This window comes from Mirounga angustirostris, unplaced genomic scaffold (genome assembly GCF_029215605.1).
Source record: "Mirounga angustirostris isolate CCGP_5_RB_7025 unplaced genomic scaffold, mMirAng1.0.hap1 SCAF_14, whole genome shotgun sequence".
Taxonomy (NCBI): Eukaryota; Metazoa; Chordata; class Mammalia; order Carnivora; family Phocidae; genus Mirounga; species Mirounga angustirostris.
Window position 1 is genome coordinate 56,342,883 of NW_026991722.1, and position 18,848 is coordinate 56,361,730.

Genomic DNA, 18,848 nt, shown 5'->3' on the forward strand with positions numbered 1-18,848 from the left:
ATTTAACCAGAACTTCAGACTCCCCTCCTGCATTCAAGTCTTAGAGACACTGGGCAACTATTTCCAGAGGGAATGGGGTGCTTCAGTGAAACTGAGGCTTTGGGCTTACTGGAAAGTGGGGGAAAACCTTTAAGAGTTCCAAAATTAAAGACATACTAGAGGAGCAAGGTTAACTGAGCATCAACCAGGGAAATCTATTAAAGCAAACCAGTGGTTTGATTCCTTAGCCCTGTTACACCTGAATGATGCTGCCGCCAGCCTGGTTCACTCATGGTGAAAATGATGTTGTTGAAGACATGGTGAAATGCTTACAACATAATGTTAAAGTTTAAGAGAAGGATATTTACGTAGCACAGGCTAATTCTGACAGAGAGTCTCCCTTTAAGCCTGAGTCCTGCAGGCGGCGGGCATTCTGACCAGTGTCTTCAGAGGCCTGCGGGGCTTTGCTCAAGGTGGGGAGAGGTGGACTGGAGAGCACAGTCTGACATCTCTTCCCTGGCTCCCTCCGAACCTTGCATTTGAGCTTCCAGGAGAGGGTGTAGGTGACAGAAGGAGAAGGAAGAGTTTGCAGAGCGTCTCTGAAGGCAAAAGCAGGGCCATTCACAGAAGGTGGGGCCAGCTCCCCGGTCTGGTGAAGAAAAGAGCTGGAGAGAGGTGAGGCAGGGTGAGGAGACACAGTTCATCACCACAGCAGTACCCCTGATGCTCTCACTTTCTTTTTTTGCCTTATTAAAATAAGATTTTTAATATTATTATCCTTTTACTTTTTAAGTTTTTCCCTATATTATATTTTATTATGATAATCTAGGCAAGGGAAGTTTATTTGATTTCCACATGTTAGTAATGAAGAAATCAGAACCCAGACTGAACCACATTAACAGATGACTCTCAAATAAACCACACTGACATAAATCTTCCGTAGCACATTTTCATTTAGAACAAACCAGTAAAAACCCGATGGCCCGTCTTTACTACACTCTCCACTAGAGTTTGCACACATTGCCCATTCTAAGTTTTTTGGTTCGACTTCAGGTTGCAGGTTCCACTCAGATTATTTTCCCCTTCCTGAGCCCTCCCTCGCCTGCCCTTCCCTCCCCTTCCCGCACCTTAGCACAGACCTCCCTCTGTGTTTCCCCCACTCCTCTGGCTCTCGCCCCAAAGAAGTTGGCAAGTTTAGGGACCTCATTTGTTTCCAGGAGAATGTCAGCCCTTCTTCCAACTTCTGGGACCACGCTCCCAGGCTGCCAACACAGTACTCCTTTAAATGTGTTCATTGCCTTGCGGGGACTGCATTTCCCACAGAGTTCCCTTTCGCTTGCCTGTGCTGACAATCAGTCAGACTGAGGATGTCCCCTGAGGTTTGACTCACGATGAACATCTGCTTAAGTATAAACGGTAACTAGTATAATATCTGAAATTTACTTTAAGATACTTGAGTATAAGGTATGATAGTTGTGTGTGTGTCTGTATCTTAGATTAAACTACCCAGATGCCGCTAGTGTTAAAACTGGTGAGGTACCTCCGAGGGAGAGTCACTGGTACTCCAGTCAGGAAGACTGCTCATATTCCAGACGTGCCCACCATGCTGTCTGTTACCTGTCTCCATCAACGCTGGCATTTTGCTAATTAGTAGGGTGAGTATCAGAAATGGGTTATTAGGAAAATCAGTGGGTTGTTAATGGCATAATAGGTAATACAACTGGTCTCTCACTAGAGAAATTCATGGTGGTCAAAGTACCTATATCCGTTAAAATCTCTTAGAGAGACTTCTGGCCATAGCATAGAAAAGAGGTTGACAAATCCTCCCCTGAAAAAAAAATTACGTAATTGGACAAAATGCTTAAAAATAACCATTTCAGGACTCTGAAATCAACCAAAGACCAACAACAAATTGAGACGCTCTTCCTTAGGCAAAGCTGCCAGAGTTTCACGTAAGACCAGTGGGTAAGATCCGCCTGCTGTCTGGGCTGCCCCACCCTCACCCAGCTCCTCGCCACCGCGGTGGATTACCAAGGCAGTTCAAGCATGGGCATCAGCAGCTTCAGTGCTGGGGCCTGACCGCCGGCTCCATTTGGAGCAGAGAGTGGAAACACAATGATGTTGTTGTAAAAGTAGTAAATTCAGTAGAAAACAAATAAATGAATAAATGAATGGGGATCGCTTAAGGCTCTGATGGCCTGAGGTTGCAGTCCCAGAAGGGCAAGCTACAGACAGCTGACAAGCCAAACACATAACAGCGATGTCCTGGAAACATGCGCGCCAAAGAAGGGCTTGATCAGCTCTCCATAGGTCCCCGACTTCTTTTATTGGAAAAGAAGAAAACACTTCAGAAAAGAATTTAGCAGAAGAATTAAGACCAACACACTGAAAACTACAAAACACTTCTGAGAGAAAGACCTACATGAATGAAGAGATATATTTTTTCATAGGAAGGAAGACCCAGTACTAATAGACAGCAATTCTCCCTGCACTGTTTTTAGATTCAGTCTCTGTCCTATCAAAATCTCAGTTGGCATCTTTTGTAGAAATTGACAAGCTGATACTAATGGAAATGCAAAGGACTTGGAACTGTCAAAGCAATTTAGAAAAAAGTAAACAAAATTGAATGTCTTAAACTACAGATTTTAAAACTTACTATAAAACCAAAGGAATCCAGACAGCATGGTGTTTGCATGAGAGAATACATATGAGTCAATGGAACAAAATAGAACCCAGAAATATACACTTATATTTATGGCAAATTGATTTTTGGCAAAATGCTGAGGCAGTTTTGTCTTTCCAACCAATGTCTGGGACCATTGTATATCCACACACAAAAAACAAATTTAGACCCTGCCTCCTCATCATGCATAAAAGTTAGCTCAACATGGATCACCGACCTAAATGTAAGCGCCAAACTTGAAAACTTCTAGAAGAAAATAGAGGATAGAGGAGAAAATCTTTGTAACCTTGATTAGGCAAAGAATTCTTAAAGATGACACCAAAAGAGGAAAAAAAAACTTGATAAAATGGACTTAAAATAAAAAAACTTCGGTGCTACAAAATACACTGTTAAGAAAATCTAGGGCTGGCTTAGTTGGTATACCGTGTGACTCTTGATTTGGGGTTGTAAGTTTGAGCCCCATATTGGGTGTAGAGATTACTTAAAAATAAAAATAAAATATTAAAAATAAAAAGAAAAGAAAATCTAAAGACAAGCCATAAACTGAGAGAAAATACTTTCAAATCATATTTCTGATACAAGACTTGTATCAAGAAAATATGAAGAACTCTTATAACTCAATACTCAAAAGACAGAAAACCCAATAAAAACCAGGCAAAAATGTTGGAATAGATATTTTTTTAAAGATTTATTTATTTATTTATTTCAGAGAAAGAGAGAGAGCACGAGTGGGGGGGAGGGGAGAGGGGCAGGGGAGAGGGAGAAGCAGGCTCCCTGCTGAGCAGGGAGCCTGACACCATGCTCGATCCCAGGACCCATGAGATCATGAGCTGAGCCGAAACCAAGAGTTGGACACTTAACTGACTGAGCTACCCGGGTGCCCCTGGAATAGATACTTTTACCACAGAAGATACATGAATAGCTAGTTAGCACATGAAATATGTTCAATAAATTATCAGGGAAATTCAAGTTAAAACACGAAACACCACTTCACAGCCACTGTGACTACAATCAGAAAGACAGTATGTAGTGTTGGTAAAGATGTGGCGTGAATGGTCATAGGCTGCTGGTAGGAATGTAAAATTGTACAGCCACTTTGGAAAAGAATCTCAAAGTCTCTTTAAAAAAATTAACATAAGGGGTTCCTGGGTGGCTCAGTGGGGTATGCATCTCACTCTTGATTTCAGCTCAGGTCATGATCTCAGGGTCATGAGATTGAGCCACGTGTCGGGCTCTGTGCTCAGGGCAGAGTCTGCTTGAGATTCTATCCCTGTGCCTCTGTCCCTCCTCTCTCCCGGCTCTCTCCCTCTATCTCTCTAAAATAAATAAATAAATAAATAAATAAATAAATAAATAAATAAATAAAATCTGAAAAAAAGAAAATTAACACAAATTTACTATATGCCCTCTATTCCAATCTTAGGAATTTCACTCAAGAGGAATGAAACAGGAAGACCTGAATGCAAGTGTTGATAGCATTATTCCTAATAGCCCCAGGATGGAAACAATCAAAATGTCCATCAACTGATGACTAGCTAAAAAAATTGGCTATCTACAAAAAAAAAAAAAAAATTGGCTATCTACACAATGGAATAATATTCAGCAATAAAGTATAACAAACTCCAGATACATGCCACGACCTAGATGAACCTAGAAAATATTATGTTAAGAGAAAGAAGATAGACACAAAAGAATACATACTGCATGACTCCATGCATATGAAATTTCCAGAAAGGGCAAATCTAAAAGTACAGAAAGCAGATGAGGGCGCCTGGGTGGCTCAGTTGGTTAAGCAACTGCCTTCGGCTCAGGTCATGATCCTGGAGTCCTGGGATCGAGTCCCGCATCGGGCTCCCTGCTCAGCGAGGAGCCTGCTTCTCCCTCTGACCCTCCCCCCTCTCATGTACTCTCTCTCATTCTCGCTCTCTCAAATAAATAAATAAAATCTTTAAAAAAAAAAAAAAGAAAGCAGATGATTGGTTGGGGCTGAGGGGAGGGTGGAGGTGGGGACTGAGTGCAAATGAGCATGAGGAAGCCTTTTGAGATCTTGGAAATATTCCACACCAGATTGTAGGGACAACTGTACAACACTCTAAATTTATTAAAAACCATTGTGCAGTACACATCCAATTGGTAGGATTTCGTGGCATGTAAATTATACCCCGATAAAACTGTTAAAACATGTCGGAGTTTCTCCTCACCCTTGCAAAGTACAGGGTATAAAATCATGCAGTCTGTAGCCTTTATTCTGAAGGATGGGGATGCCACCTGAGGGTTGATCCCTCAGATGTCCTGGATCCAGACAGTGTTTAAGGAAGGGTGCATATTGCTTGATGCTGATTCAAGGGAGAAGTCTGCACACCTGAAAGGACAGAAAGCTAAAATTCTATCAAATTCATTGCATATGGCCTATGACCTGTTTTGGACCTGATCGCTAATTAAGGTATGTTTTGTTTTGTTTTGTTTTTAAACATACTATTTTTTTTTAAGATTTTATTATTCATTTGAGACACAGAGATAGAGAGAGAGAGAGCATGAGCAGGGAGAGAAGCAGAGGGAGAGGGAGAAGCAGGCTCCCCACTGAGCCAGGAGCCTGATGCGGGGCTCGATCCCAGGACCCTGGGATCATGACCTGAGCCGAAGGCAGACACTTAACCATCTGAGCCACCCAGGCGCCCTAATTAAGGTATGTTAATAATGTTTAATGTGTAAGCTATGCACTTGACATCATCTAGTGGGTTAGGCTGTTGGGGAGCAGTGAATCCTCATGCACCTCGAACCTCTCAGTGGGTACCATCATTCACCGAAAAAGAACCTAAGCATTTTGTATAACAAAATTGGCTTAGGTCAGTTGGTAACAGAAACCAAAGTGATGTTTATTTTCTTTACTAGCGAATTCCTTCAAATATCATTTTGGAAATATTTTCCTATTCAATTTGAAATTATTTCATTTACAGAGGACTGTCTTATGAGCAAATTTTCAGGGAAGTTTGAGCACCTAAATGAGGCATATCTTAATTCAGTCAATTCTAATAATGAAAAAGAAACCAACAAAGTTGGAAACCACTAAAGACACGGGAGATGTTATGCTCATATTTCTAAGGAGAATAGGCCATTCTTTCATTCAGTAATAAGTGATTTTTACCAAACAAAAATCCGTCTGTGACATAAATTCTGTATGCCTTTGTTCTGTTCCTGAGAAGAGAAGGATGGCTTAGCTCAGAATGCCCGGAGGAGAACAGCTGTTCTTCCACTTAAACAAAGTGCTCCAATGGCAGGCAGGTAGAGTTCCTTTAAAAAACACCTCAATTATGAAAATATAACTACAAGAGCTAGTTAACAAATGCCAACAAGGCTAAAGTCATGCACCGTCGAGTGTCCTGAAGTCACACACTTTATTTACATGGAAACCCTATTGCAGTAGAAATGTAGAGGTGAATCAGAGTCCTCCTTCTGTTTCTAGCGATATTATTCTAAAGCAGCAAGTGAACTTGTATTGGTGTTGAGGCCTTCAGAAGCAAAAATCTCTCCCAGATCAGAACTGTGAACACACTCAGTAGGATTCTTTGAGTATTTCTCAAGCTCATTTGACTACAAGCACTGGGGATGCAAAACCACTGGTCACCAGTGTGTGGAACATTCTAGAAATGTAAGTACTTGTTGATTGAGTGCGTGAATACTATACTGTCTTGAGATGCTTAGACGTTACTGGCTCCAAATCTAGAAATAAGATCATGTTAAATAAAATCAGAGTTTTAAATCTGTATTGAATATTCATCATCAGCCATTATTTTAATTACAAAAATGTAATCCATGTTTTCTTTGTGCTGAATTGTAGATGGAAAAAAAAATCAATAATCCCCTCAAGTTTTCAGCCCCTCCTGATTACCAGATTCTGTGGCTCTTCTCTCTCCATATTTGGATGCTCTCTGTGAGCACGAAAGCATCTGGACTTCTCATTTCCGCCGCTAGGTGGTCCCTGATCACGTGTTCTGGTTCAGAATGTGAGCTAAGGTTTTGGTCCCCAGAATGTTGGTCCACCCTCTACCCTTGTTTAATTACCTGAATTCTTACTCGTTCCTGGTCCTGGAATCCTGTCGCCCAGCCTTCTTGAGCTGGCCCCTGTTCCTTCTCTGCCTCTGTTTCCCAGGAGATGATCACTCTGCTTAGTGACTTCCCTGATCCCAACTACCCATCCGCCGGATCCTTAAACAATGCCCACTGGATTCCCTTTTGCTCCTGTTGCTTGTCTGCACTGGGCCTTCCACATGCACCCAACTAGTATTCACAGAATTGACATGAAATGCTAGGCACTGTGCTGGAGATCAGAAATAAGAAAAAAAACTCTCTGCCCCCCAGGAGAGACAGGCAAGTTAACAGTTACAAAACACCATGCTTCAGGTGTAGAAACAAATTGCTATGGCAACAAGCAGGTGGAAAGCCTGAATGATGGGGTGGGGCAGAGCATACCAGACGGCCACAGGTGAAAGAAACGACTTTCCATGGACAGTGTGTTCAAGGTCACTGATGCGAGCCACCGCGTCACATTGTGAGAACCGGATATCTCAGAATGGCCAAAATAGGGTTGGCAGTGGGAGAAGAAGCCACTGAGGGGTCTGAGCACAGGGGGCCCTGGAAGTCCTGCTCACAGAGAGTGAGAAGCCATTCAACAGGGGTGGGTGACACGGTCAACTTCATGGTCCTTAAATTCACCGGGATGCTGGATGCCAATAGTTTCTGGGCTCTTATTGGCCACATGAGACTTCAACTCAGCACCTGCAGCTGGGCTGGCGCTTCCAGCAGAATTTGCCTTCCCCGCCCACCCCCACAGAGATGGACCCAGGTCCAGACTCTGGTTCTGGCAGTCTGGGGTTAGTTAGTACACTACCTCTCCAGGTACCCTGAGCTGGGACCTGGTCTGCAAGGTCAGTACAGGGGTGTGGGTTTGCCATGCAGTATATGTGGGATATGTGTGGAGGGAGTGTAATGTGTGGTGGTCGGGGGGGGGGGGGGCGGGATATAGAAGGCAGAATGGCTCTTATTTTGGGGGGTGGAGCTAGAAGGGAAATAATAAGCTAAACATTGCAGGGGGAACAACTTCTGAAGGAAGGCAGGAAAAGCAAGTGTACAATGGATCATCAAAGACAAGATCGGAGAATGATAGGAGAAGTACATGGATAAAGACAGCTAGACTTTGTAGTCACCCGACATGAGAAGGTGAAGATTGGATCTGGAGAGAAGGAGGCAGCCCAGATAAATCCAGAGAAAAACGTACCTATGGCTTGTCCATTTAATGGGGTTGGGAGGGAGGGATATGGCACCAGATAATGCCTATATATGGAATGGATTGACTAAATTTTGGATGAATTATTTTTTTTTTAAGATTTTATTTATTATTTGACAGAGAGAGAGAGAGCACAATTAGGCAGAGTGGCAGGCAGAGGGAGAGGGAGAAGCAGGCTCGCTGCTGAGCAGAGAGCCGGACGTGGGGCTCAATCCCAGGACACCAGGATCACGACCCGAGCCAAAGGCAGCCACTTAACTGACTGAGCCACCCAGGCGCCCCTGGATGAATTATTTAAAGAATGAAACAGTAATCCAATCAATCCACTACCCAGCCCTACTAGGCCAGAACTTATACCCAGATGGGAAGGACTCTAAATGTCATATTTCATTCATATTTCATATTTCAAATGTCAATGACACAGGTTGTGAGTGCAGGGATCCCTCACAACTTTCAGGTGCTTAGTATCATCCCCGCTTCCCAGAGGAGTGGGAATCGCATGAAACAGACATGAGGCGAGCAAGGAGGGTGCTTGGGTCTGAGCACTTGGTATCTGCACAAGGCATTAGCCTCCAGGCGATGGCAGGCTCAGTGGGGTCAGTGCCCCTGATCTGCCCCCTTGGATAAGGTAGGGGCTACTACCAGGTACTGCACCCCTTTTCCAAGCCTGCATTGCTGTGTGATCGCATTCACTGGTACAGCAAAATTTACAAAGTTAATTTAATGGCTCTCAATCCTGCTGCACAGCGAAATCACCTATGGAGCATTTTTATAAACTTTTTTTTTTTTAAGATTTATTTATTTGAGAGAGAGAGCACATAGGGGATAAGGGCAGAGGGAGAAGGAGAGAGAAACCCAGGCAGACTCTGCACCAAGCCTGGAGCCCGACAAGGGGCTTGATCATAGGACCCTGAGATCATGACCTGAGCCAAAACCAAGAGTCAGATGTTCAGCCGACTGTGCCACCCAGGCGTCCCTCCTGTGGAGCATTTTTAAAGTATAGATGACTGGGCACCACCGCAGACCACATAAATTATACTCCCTGGGGGTAGGACCTGCGCATTGATGTTATTAAAATCTAATGTGCAGCCCGGAGAGAAAACTTCTGTGCTGTGTCTCTTCACCTGGAGCACGCTAGTCCAGCAGGTGAGATCTGAGTTTCCCAGAAAAGAAAGGAAGCCCAGGGAAACAGACGTCACCTAACAGGGTGTTTCGTGTAGAAGCTGCTCCTGTCACTCCAGCTAATGCTGACCACCTCTCGGCCTCCCCATCTCCCGCTTTTCCCTGCCCCATGACTTGGCCTAGTCAGGTCAATGTGAACCGACATGACTCTAAGTAAACAAAATATAGATGGTAATATCCATGATTGAGACTTTGATCCTTCTATTTCTGCTCTGCCCATTATTTCTCATGGAGGACGTTTTGTGTTTTGTTTTGTTTTTTTATGCACTTTTCAATTCTGTGGACTTCAAAAACAGGTCCACCAAGAATGTCAAGAAATGCCTGGAATCATAGCAAGGAATGCAGGTGAGAATGGGGTCCTCAAGATACTCTAGCCTTTGTACATTCCTGATTCAGGGTCCCAAGATATGTTCCCTGCATGAATGAATGAATGAATGAGCAAACAGAGGAACAAAAATTAGAAACATGAAATAGAAACAGTCTCACAAGAAAATATTATTCCCTACTCCAAGAAGGTATTAACTATTTAAAATGCCAACTGCCTTTAAGAAAAGCAATGGAAGCTTCCAAAGGCATTTCACATGTTAGTGAATATCTCGAACTCCCTCCACCCCACACTTCCAGAACAAGAGAATGCCCATGAATCCAGGAGTGTGGTTGTAAAGAATTGGGAAAACTAGATGGTGTACAAAGACAAAGATAGTGTTTGGGTGAAGGAGGTCAGAAGGCACAAACTTCCAGCTGTAAGTATCATATATTTAGTACATATAACTATATACACAAGTCCTGGGGAGGTAATGTGCAGAATGGTGACCACAGTTAATAATACCGTGTTGCATATTTGAAAGGTGCTTAAAGAGTAAATCGTAAAAGTTCTCATCACAAGAAAAAAATGTGTAACTATATATGGGAATGAATGTTAACTACACTTATCATGGTGATCATTTTGCAATATATACAAATATCGAATCATTATGTTGTGCACCAGAAACTAATATAATGTAATATGTCAGTTATACCTCAGTTGAAAAAAAAATGCCAGAATTAAAGATTCAGAATAAAGGGGCTGGAAGGCTAGACAGGGGAATTTTGAGGGTAGGAAAAGAGTGCTAGCCCACCACAGGACACAGTAATTGGGACAGAAGGAAAGCCAAGTGGCAGAGAAAGTTGTGGAAATACCTATTTAAACTAGAAACCCAAAAGAGTTGGCTTGAAGACCAACTGGAAAGTGGACCTTTCAAGTCCTGGTGCCTCTGGATGCCAAAATGGGAATAAGGTTTTATTGAAACAGATTCCAGATTCCAGATCCCCTGCTGCCCTGCAAATGCTAGTCCCCCTGGGTGAAATGAAATATAGGGGGCTAGGGGAACTCATGCCCAGAACAGGGCCAGGACTCAGGGCTGGAGTGGCAATCCAGGGGCTGGGTAAGGGTTTTATGGTTGTTAAGCTCTGGAGCATTTGTGGGTGGCGCCACCCTCCCACTGCCAAAGGCTCAGGTCTGAGCACAAGAACCCTCTACCCTTAAGTTACCTGTGTATTGAAAGAAATGCTGGTAGCTAAGGATTTGATCTTTGCAGGAAAAAAAAAAACCCTTCTTTTGGACCTTGACTTACAGAACTCTAGACAAGCCATCCAAAACAGGACCAGACAGCATCTTTTTTATTGTTATAGAGAATTTTCCTGAGAATTTTTCTGGCCGGAAGTTAAGGAGCAATGGAACAAAATGCAGGAAATACTTCAGGGAATGGAGAACGAGGGCATTTTCTATACATGCTCATGGATCTAAATTTGACATTCCCACCAGCCACGCAGGAGGCTCTCGGGCACAAGAATTTGAGCCACTCTGCCTGCTAGGCAGACAGTTCAGACTTCAAAGATACTTCAGGAATGAAGAGATGCAAACTTCAATCCCTGACTTATCATAAAAAAACAGTGCAAATACAGAAAATACAGAAACAGGCCAGTTGGTTGAGGCTATAATAACTAGGGCAGTAAGCTGCAGGCCGTGCATGGGTGGTCAGGCTAGATTTTAGGTAAGAAATGGGGGTGCAATTCAAATAAGGGAGTAACATGGACAAAGCACGCAGTTGGAAGTCAATATACCACTTGCAGTCAGAGAGGAAGGAGGCGCCCAGGATAGAGAAAGGTGTGGTTAAGCCTCCGTAGTCCTGAATGACCGGAGGGATTATGGAGGGCCACTGGGCTGGGGCAGGATTGGAACTGGATGAAGCAGGGGGCATGTGATGAAGGCAGGGCTCCAGCAGCATGAGCCTAAGTACAGTGTTAGACCAGATTAGGAGAAAGTGTGTGAGCATCAGACACTTATTACAAGTGGCCGGTTATATGGGCGTCTGGGTGGCTCAGTCGGTTAAGTGTCCAACTCTTGGTTTCAGCTCAGGTCATGATCTTGGGGTCCTGGGATCAAGCCCTGCGGAGGGCTCTGCACTGGGCATGGAGCCTGCTTAAGTAAGATTCTCTCTCTCCCTCTCTTTCTGCCCCTCCCCCTTTCTCTCTCTAAAAACAAACAAACAAAAAAGTGGCTGGTTAATAGTCAATTCAGACAGCAGGTGACTATTTGCATGGTAATAGGGAGAAACAAAAATTTTTAAAAATCAGGGAATTTTTTTAAAGGAAGGAACAAAAATTCAGGGGGACAATTTGGATAAGGGGACAAAAAAAGTAAAGGAAGATGAAACCAAGGGAACAGAAAGAATGCATGAACTGGGGGAAATCGGAGGGAAGACATTGGAGCTGGTTCCAGTGCTGGGCCCCCAGGTAACAAGATAATCACTTCTGTTAGTAAAACTCTGTCACTACAAAAAGGTTGGAAGACATTTAAATGTGTGCTATATAATAATCAGCATTGTTATGTGAGGGTTTTTTTCCCCCTACATGTTCTCTTTAAACTACAAATAATCTGCTACACTGCAGCATCTTCTTTATTGTCATAGAGAATTTCCTGAGGTTCTGGCAGGAAGTTAAGGAGCAATGGAACAAAATGCAGGAAATGCTTCAGGGAATGGGGAACGAGGGCATTTTCTATACATGCTCATGGATCTAAATTTGACATTCCCACCAGCCGCGCAGGAGGCTCTCGGGCACAAGAATTTCAGCCACTCTGCCTTCAGACTTCAAAGATACTTCAGGAATGAAGAGATGCAAACTTCAAATAGCAAATTCAGAAAAGAAAAAAAAAAGGTGCATACAAGCTGAAGCCAGGATCTTAATGTATTTCCACACACCGCAGTTTCTGGATGAACACTCTGAGATAAATGCTTACCTAGGCAAGAATGTCATCCATCGGGCTGATTGGGATTCTCACTGCCTCCATTGTCTGTCTCCTGCCCCCGAGCAAGACACATAATCTCTGGGAACAAGTTAACCCAAAGAAAGCTCTCCTGATCCAGCCTTGAAAACACAAAGACTCAAGTGGAGGGATTCTGTGCTAGGAAATGGTTACTCTGGGCACCGACTGTCACCCCCAGCATGAAGGACAAGAAAATGCAGTGAACCCAGCTGTCGCTGTTGCTGTCACGCGGGGGGCTTCGGGCTGAAACAGCTCCCTGGCTGGCATGTTCCAACAGAGACCAAGTTCATGACCTTAACTCAATTACTTCTTATAAAGGATTTTTTTTTCTCTCATTAATTTTGAAATGCCTTTATTTATTTACCCAATTGTCCATGGAGACATATTAGTATTGGGGAAACAAAAAAAGCAAAAGAACTATCTGCAAGCATGTAAATAAGTTACAGACATCTTTCTTAGGAAACTATAGTTTCTCTTGGTTGTCCAAAAATTTCTAAGGAATGTAACTAAAAACATCATCTAAGGTCTAAGATGGAGAGTTCTCTCTGTTTGTCTCCAGTTAATCTCTGTATTTGAAGTGTAAGCTTAACTTCATTCATTGGGAATTATTTTTAAAAATTAAATTTTTCTGTGTCTGCCATAGGTGTTCTAGTAACAAATCATACTTAGTTGGTAAAATAAATAACACACTATCCTAAACTTCTAATAGAATTATTCTCAAACTTGACTTCTGTATATCATAAATCTCCTAAAATATATTTTTAAAAAGTATCTACTGCATAAAGAATAGCTTCTTAATGCACGGTAAACAAGACTTTCAGAATGAGTACAAGGTCATGAAATCAATTGGTGACCTAGTTCTTAAATTCCATAAAATCTAGGAAACACTGCTCTAATACCTTTCTGTCAAAGACCATGTTGGAAGGGACAAGTTGAAGGTGACAAGTTTACAAGTATGTACGTTCATTAAATGATGTATTAATTCCCTGCAACGGGTCCACTGAAGTGTTAGAATGGGGAAGAGGCAGTGGAGAGAGGAATACTGTTCCATGTTTTGTCAGGAAACAACTGGGGCCTTCTTTATACTGTTACAGAAGAAGTAGTTTCCATGAAGTAACTTGCTTTTAAGAGTTCCACAAAGAGACATCTAAGGAAGAATACACAAGAAACCGAAAGTAGTGGTTGCCTCAAAAGAAGGCGACAAAAGTCAAGACTTAACCTTTTTCTACAGACCCTTTAGTAGTACCCTTTGACTTTTGTACCATAGGCATGGGTTACCTATACAACAAAATGTTTTGAAGTTACTTGATTCATAACCAAAGAAATTCATTTCAATTTGACTCAACAAAGACAGGTGGCTATTCACTGCTGGGAACATTGCAAAACAATGACCATGCAGATATGGATAAAACGGTCCCTGCCCAAGTCAGTGGGCGAGACAGATTGGCCAGCCAATTGTTCACGCCACCATGATAAGTGGATACGTATGACAAGAGCATTAAGTGGAGAGGCCCCCAGGAGTTTAGGGAAGAGCACCTAATAAATACCTAATAAATACTTCAGCATCAGGGGACCAGGAAGGTTTTCCAGGGCCTTAGAACCTAAACAGCAGACTTGTCTGGCACTTCACAGCCTGCGTGCAAATACTGGTTGCCGACGAGTAGGTACACATGTGCCTAAAATAATGCCCCTCAGCTCTGGGATAGCCTCCTTGGTTTACCCCCAGTGTGATGCACGTCATTGTTATTTTGTGAATACATGTAAAAAAGTGAGGGGTGTGGGTGGCACCAGTCTGAGCCCATATGGTGGTGTTTCTAGAAAAATCACAGAGGCAGCAGTGCTGAGAAGGGAGAACAGGGGACGAAGGAGGTTTGGTGAGAGAACCATCACAATATTTCATGGGAAAAACAAACAATTCCTGAGCCTAGTCAGCAGTGGGGACGAAAAAGTGGAGACAGATCACACAGATTTCCAGGAGGTAAAATCATTAAGCCTTCATGACGGAATGAATGTGGGCAATGAGAAAGGTAGGGGTACCCAGGATGGTGAGCGCACATGACAGGTGTAATAGTAAGGGCCATCGCCACGGATCCTATGCCTGTGACGCTATGTCCTGCCCAACACCATGCCATGTGAATCCTACCCATTTTATAGACAGGAAGACTGACATTCAGAGCTGTTAAGGTGTTAACCAATGTCATGGCTCATCAGAGGGACAGGCCTGGTATTTAAGTCCAAGACTATTTGATTCCAAGTCCAGACTCCAAATTTTGAAACAATTAGGCATCCCAGAGACTATAGCTCAGAAGAGGGCTTCCCCCAAAGTTCTGTGTAAAATAGTAACAATGATGCTCCTAGATAATATATTTTGAGGGCTAACCCTGTACTAGACACTGTTCTAACACTTTTCTTGCATTGTTTCATCCCATCGTTAACTGCCTCTCCAGGGAGGCCCCATTATTGTTCCCAGTTTGCTGCTGCTGACACCAAAGCACAGGAAAATTAACTTGCCCAATTTCCCCCAGCTAGTAAGGCCAGAGAATAAACATCTAAAGCTTAAAGATATAGCTTGTCACCCCTCCCCCAAATTTACCAGAGACGATAATGAATATCCACGGGGCTTTATGAACGAATTTTATAAAGCGGTAGAGTGTTTCAAGGAGGATTACCTTGAAATGAGTGGGTATATAAACATTTGATGATACTTGCTTATGTAGCAGTGCAATTCTAAGAGTGGCACAAGACATTACAAACAGTATGTATGTTTACTTCATATCTCTATGGCATCTGAATTCTTTATGATGTTCTATTAACTACAGTGGTAGGCTTCATATTTAATGCCTGGAAAAGAGGAAGGGAAAAGGAGCGGGCCAAAGTCCAGGATATGCAGAAGGTAGGCAGTGATGTTTTTATTACACTTATCCTTGTTTCCAACTGCTAAGATCAATATTTTTTATTGGCCCTTACGTGGCAATACAGCTTACAGAAGAGAAAAATGTGCCTTTGAAATCCCTTCAGGCACACATACTCTACTGTGGAGTACAGACATGCTAAATTTGAATACTATGCCATGTTTAGAACGAAGTAAATGTTCTTCTGTTCATACAATAGATTTGTTTTCTCTATACTTGGAACTATCTATTTTTACTTTTAAAAAGAAAGGACGATTTATTTATTTATTTATTTATTTATTTATTTTTAAGATTTTATTTATTTATTTGAGACAGAGAGAATGGGAGACAGAGAGCAGGAGAGGGAAGAGGGTCAGAGGGAGAAGCAGACCCCCCGCTGAGCAGGGAGCCCGATGTGGGACTCGATCCCGGGACTCCAGGATCATGACCTGAGCCGAAGGCAGTCGCTTAACCAACTGAGCCACTCAGGCGCCCAGAAAGGACGATTTAAAACAGAAAAGCTGACGAGCCAATCTGTGAAGCAATTATAATTCTATGTAATGGCTAGCTGTGGACTTAGCACTATTTTAAGAAACATACCACCTCTTATTCTAACCTAGGAATAACTCACTTTAAACAGGTTATATTTCAAGGTTAGTGAGCCACTGGATCCTATACTGTGAGTTGTAAGGTAATCCAGAGAGACACAGCATAGAGAACTGCTATTAGCTGAGTGCTGTTAGATAACGATCTTTTTAAAAAATGTAGGCACCAGATAGCCAACTCAGCGGTGCTACGGGTCAGGATGATTTTATTATGACCATATCATATCATTTCACTAATCATTTACGCTATACATGTAGAACACAAATTATTTTTTAAAATGAAAACTCCCTCAGAGGTGCTCCTTAGGAAGCATGGTGTTGGCTGATGGGGTGGGGACTGGCAAATATGGAAGGCGGTGTGAAAGATTCAAAGACTCCCGCGGTGGGTGGTTTTCCACAGCATCTTAAGCAGGAAAGCCCCATGTGGTCCCACTTTCTCCAAACACCATTCATAACCTCCCACGCCAAGTGCTCAGCTCCTAGGGGCAAGAAAAACATTCGGGGCATCTCCTCAATCTAGGACTTTTAATTTCTTAGAACAATAAAGCTGAGCCAAGCGGCTCTCTCCCCACCCTGTGGGAAACTGGGACTTGTTCACTTTCAGCAACCCGAGAGAAAGGAGTTGGGCGTGCAGCGCCAAAGCCTCGCCTCCGAAAGGCCGGCTCCTCTCTCGCACGCATAACTATGTAAATTCCCTCTACGTCCCAGCCCTAGTCCGCGCTGAGCCGGCGCCGGGTGTTCAAAGCTGTGTGGCCAGCTGCGGTCCAGTGCGTTCATCACGAATGCCTGCGTGAATGAGCCGGACACGTCGCTGTAGAGTTCACAACTCAGCACAATGCCCAAACACACATTTTTCCCACGAGGGTATTGCGCATTCCGCCTACCTACTTTTGACCTGAATTTTTTTTTTAATCAAATGTGTATTTGTGGGAATGTGCCCATGGTCATATGTTGCACATATGACGATGCAGTCAACAAGTACTGTGACCCCCTAGCCAACTAGAAGCGACGGCGGCAAGACTTCACCGAGTCTCCAATTAGTCGAGTGGGGAATGGAGTGCTCCGCAGAAAGGAGCATTCTCTCCTGGCATTGAGAGAAGCCTTGAGAATTCGCTTGGGGTTTCCGTTCTCCCCAAACCTTGCCAGGAGAACCACTGCACCCGTGCAGCGAGCAAGCGTGCAAAGTCGTCCCTTCGCCGCTGGCTCTATCACCCCGGGGTGACCGCGGTCTAAACCTGCACGGGGAATGAGCCGGTTTGGCCACTTCGGGGGCTGCACAGAGTGCCCTTTCAGAAGGCGCATCTGTGGCCGGGACGCCGCCTGCGGGGGGTCGCGCGGGCGAGTACCCACGGCTCAGGACAGTCGGGCAGGGGCGCGCTTCTCACCATGGTCTGTCCCCACTAGCCCCCCCCGGGCCGCGAGCGGCCCCGAGGAGCCCGCCCTTTTCCCGCCGTGGACGAGCGGGCTTTCCACCGCAGGACAATGAGGGCGACTCGAGAGGACGCCTTTCCCATTCATTCCCCGCGCCGGGTCAGCCGCCCGCACCCCCGCCCGCCGCAGCCGGGGGACTGCAAGCTGGGGACCGCTGCGGGGTCGCAACGCCCCTCCCGCAGCCCCCGACCCCCGCACCGCCCCCCCGCGCCGCTCGCGCTCGGGATCGCAAAAAACGGAGTGGAACCCCCCACCCCCACCCCACAACCCCCCACCCCTGAGCCCGAGGAGTTTCAAGCCCAAGGGTCGGATGAGCGGGTGGTGTCCCCAGTCCTCTCCCGCCCGGCCCGGGAGACGCTTCCCAGGGGCCGCGCGGGAGACCCACGTGTGCGATTCCCCCCGTCCGAGGTGAACCAAGATGCGCGCCCCGACCGAAGAAGCGGCAAAGCGGCCGGCTTTGTCCCGCAGCTGCCGCCGCCCGCCGGGAATACTGGGGACCGGGGCTCACCTCTCTGCTGGCACCGCGCGGCGACCCAGAGCAGCGAGGCCAGGAGCACGACCCCCGCGCCGCCGCCGCCACGCATCTCGCCGCCGCCGCTTGGGCTCTGGGAAGAAAGGCACGGCCAGGCGCGGGGCCTCTCCGCAGAGCGCGAGTCTGCGCTTCCCCGCCGGGCGCCGGCCTCCAGCCAGCCGGCCCCTCGGACACACCCCCCCGACCTCCACCGCGCCCGCCCCTCCCCGCCCCGACCCCTCCCCCGCGGGGCCCCTCGCTCGGCCCCTGCGACCCGCGGGGACCCGCCACTCCAGCTGGCCGCCCGCCCAGCCGGTGCTCAGAGCGTCCCCGACTCGGGGGGGCTGTGGCGGGGGTGACCCGCTCCGAGTCGGGGCGGCGGGGGCGGGGGTGGGCGGAGAAAGCGGCTGGGAAGGAGAAAATCTGCTGAAGTTGGCGCGAGCTGGTGAATTCCGAGAAAGCGTTTGCCCTGTTGACCCCTTCCGGTCCCACGGCGGCTCTGCGCCCATCGCCGGGCCCCGGGAGCCTGGAGGACCCGCGGCTGCCTACACCCGCTGCAGTTCCCAGCCCGCGCCCGTCGCGCCCCTGGCGCTCCCCGGCCGGCCGCCAGCCTCCGCCTTCGGAATGGGACCAGGGTGTAGCTGACCAGGGTCCCTCTCCCTCGGAAAGTGGCCGGGCCTCCTGCCTCCTGGCAGCCAGCCTCGCGTCTCAGGACGGGACTCGGGGCTTAGCTGACCAGCTTCTCCCCCTTGGCTGTTGGCAGAGGATTTTGTAAAGATTTTTCTTCTGAAAATGAGTTGCAACTTGTTTCTCACTTTATCTAAGGAAGGCAAGAAGGGTCACTTGGACTTAATTATTAGCTTACTTACAGCTGGAGGAAGAGGGTTTTTTTTGGAAATTAGTCTTAACACGAGAGTTCAACTGCTTTGTTCTTTTTTTTAAAACTACATCTGGTCCCTGTTAAATAATTTTTAA

At 45.6% G+C, this 18,848-nt stretch overlaps 1 protein-coding gene across 1 annotated transcript in view; it reads right to left on the reverse strand.

Moving 5' to 3' along the window:
• LAMA1 (laminin subunit alpha 1) overlaps positions 1-17,946 on the reverse strand; it is a 164,226-nt gene extending 146,280 nt beyond the window's left edge. The window contains exon 1 of the mRNA XM_064578796.1: positions 17,871-17,946. Within this exon, the coding sequence (XP_064434866.1) occupies positions 17,871-17,946 (76 nt within the window). The remainder of the gene's footprint in view (positions 1-17,870) is intronic.
• Positions 17,947-18,848: the final 902 nt, after the last annotated feature.